The sequence below is a fragment of the Arachis ipaensis genome, chromosome B10 (assembly GCF_059453495.1).
Source record: "Arachis ipaensis isolate K30076 ecotype BB chromosome B10, ASM5945349v1, whole genome shotgun sequence".
NCBI lineage: Eukaryota > Viridiplantae > Streptophyta > Magnoliopsida > Fabales > Fabaceae > Arachis > Arachis ipaensis.
This window is the reverse complement of record NC_142435.1, coordinates 110112183-110113969: the sequence shown is the minus strand read 5'-3', so window position 1 is coordinate 110113969 and position 1787 is coordinate 110112183. Positions and strand designations below refer to the sequence as shown.

The 1787-nt window shown below is 39.4% G+C and overlaps 1 protein-coding gene across 1 annotated transcript; it reads right to left on the bottom strand.

The window, feature by feature from the left end:
• Positions 1–448: 448 nt before the first annotated feature.
• Positions 449–1548, bottom strand: LOC107620834 (protein FAR1-RELATED SEQUENCE 5-like). Its single transcript, XM_016322941.2, has 2 exons — positions 1100–1548; positions 449–908 (listed from the first exon to the last, which is right to left on the bottom strand). Exons 1-2 carry the CDS (start codon positions 1546–1548, stop codon positions 449–451), a joined length of 909 nt encoding a protein of 302 aa, XP_016178427.2.
• Between the last annotated feature and the right edge of the window lie 239 nt (positions 1549–1787).

The following is a 1787-nucleotide window of genomic DNA, read 5'->3' as shown; positions in this document are numbered from 1 at the left end:
AATGAATGCATCTCCATACGCTTATCTGAAATTCTCACCAATGATTTACATAAGTATTTCTATCCTTATTTTAGTATTAATTTCGAAAACTCCATAACTATTTTATATCCGCCTGACTGAGATTTACAAGGTGACCATAGCTTGCTTCATACCAACAATCTTCGTGGGATCGACCCTTACTCACGTAAGGTTTATTACTTGGACGACCCAGTGCACTTGCTGGTTAGTTATGCGAAGTTGTGAAGATATGTTTGGACCATGGTTCTGTGCATCCGTTTTTGGTGCCATCGCCAGGGAATCAATTTCGAACAATAATTCACAACCTGAGTAACAATTTCGCATACCAAACGGTCTCCATGTTATGGATGAATTCAAGAAGGGTATCTTTCTTTCTCATATATGCTTTTATTAGAGAGTTAATCCCTTCACACTGGGATGTTGTCCTGATTCACCCAAAAAATTGGTTCCTCAAATATGCAAGAGCCCATAAATTCTTCAACTCATAGGTTTGATCGACCCAAGAGTTGCTTGATAAGTTATACTTCTCCACCATATCTCCCCACTTGACCTCAAACTCTTCAACACTCACATTAGCATAAATCAATTTCTTAAATTCATTTAGAAATCCACTGTTCTTAACCTTCTCGCAGGCATTCCTATGTAAGTGCCATGCACATAGTCGATGTGTTGCATAAGGAAAGACTTGTTTAATGGCTTCTCTCATTGAAAGATCTCCATCGGTGACAACTGCCATAGGGTGTTTATTCCCGATTGCTTCTAAAAAAGTTTTCAATAGCCACTTGTATGAACCAATATCCTCATTAACAAGAAGACCACATCCAAATATGACGGTTTGCCCATGATGATTGCTACCAGAAAATATCACAAGTGGTTTATTGTAGACGTTCCTATTTTAAGTCGAATCAAATGTCAAGACATCCCCAAAGCACTCATAATCAATACGGCTAGTCCCATCAGCCCAAAACAAATTTTCCAATAGATTCTCATTACCTAATGTGTACTTGCCAAAGAAATAAGAATCATTTCCAGCTTTACCTCTTAGGTAGCTTATTGCAGCATTCGCATCACCACCCTTCACCTTTTCCTTCCTATGTTGAGTAATGAGGTTGTACATATCTTTTTGGTTGAATGACAAATTTGCATATCCACCTTTTGAGCAGCCAAGTATCCCATGATGTGACAGGTCCTAATGCCTATGTCATGCAAATTCTTCGCCTGAGCTTTATCCGAGAAACTGAATGTGCGATACTCAGGCATCATGTTAACGTCGAGTGGATCAACTAATCCATGAGAGTGCTCTTCGTAGAACGAAACAACCATCCATTTATGAATTTTTCTATCTAGTCTTGCACGAATTCTCGCACGATAACAACTTCGAGTTAGGGGTTGGTGGTCCCTGATTCTTTCGTCCTTTTCAACCTCTTCCTTTCTTGAGCCCGCTCGATTACAAACAATTTGGCGCATAACTATGCAACCATCACTATCGCATCTAACTTCATCCAACCTAACAGCGAAACCGTGCATCATTGCGTAAGCCTTTAGAATCGATAAACAGCATCCTCATCTGTAAACTCAAGTTACATGATATCTTCTCGTGGAAGCTCTGCTATTCTCTTATCTTGACGCCTATCTTCATTAACCTATGAATCATCATCTAAAAACTCTAGTTCATCTCCTCTTGGGAACTCCTCATCGAAGTGTGTTCCAAAAAACTCGCTATCCGACGGCTCCATCTCCCAAATATTAACATACACCTACAATTTATA

Excerpts from the sequence above, each read along its gene's own strand:
- LOC107620834 (XM_016322941.2), bottom strand. The coding sequence starts at position 1,548 with ATGATGCACGGTTTCGCTGTTAGGTTGGATGAAGTTAGATGCGATAGT. Across the intron at positions 909-1,099 it reads CTCAACATAGGAAGGAAAAG|GAACGTCTACAATAAACCAC; the intron begins GTGAAGGGTGGT and ends GACTTAAAATAG.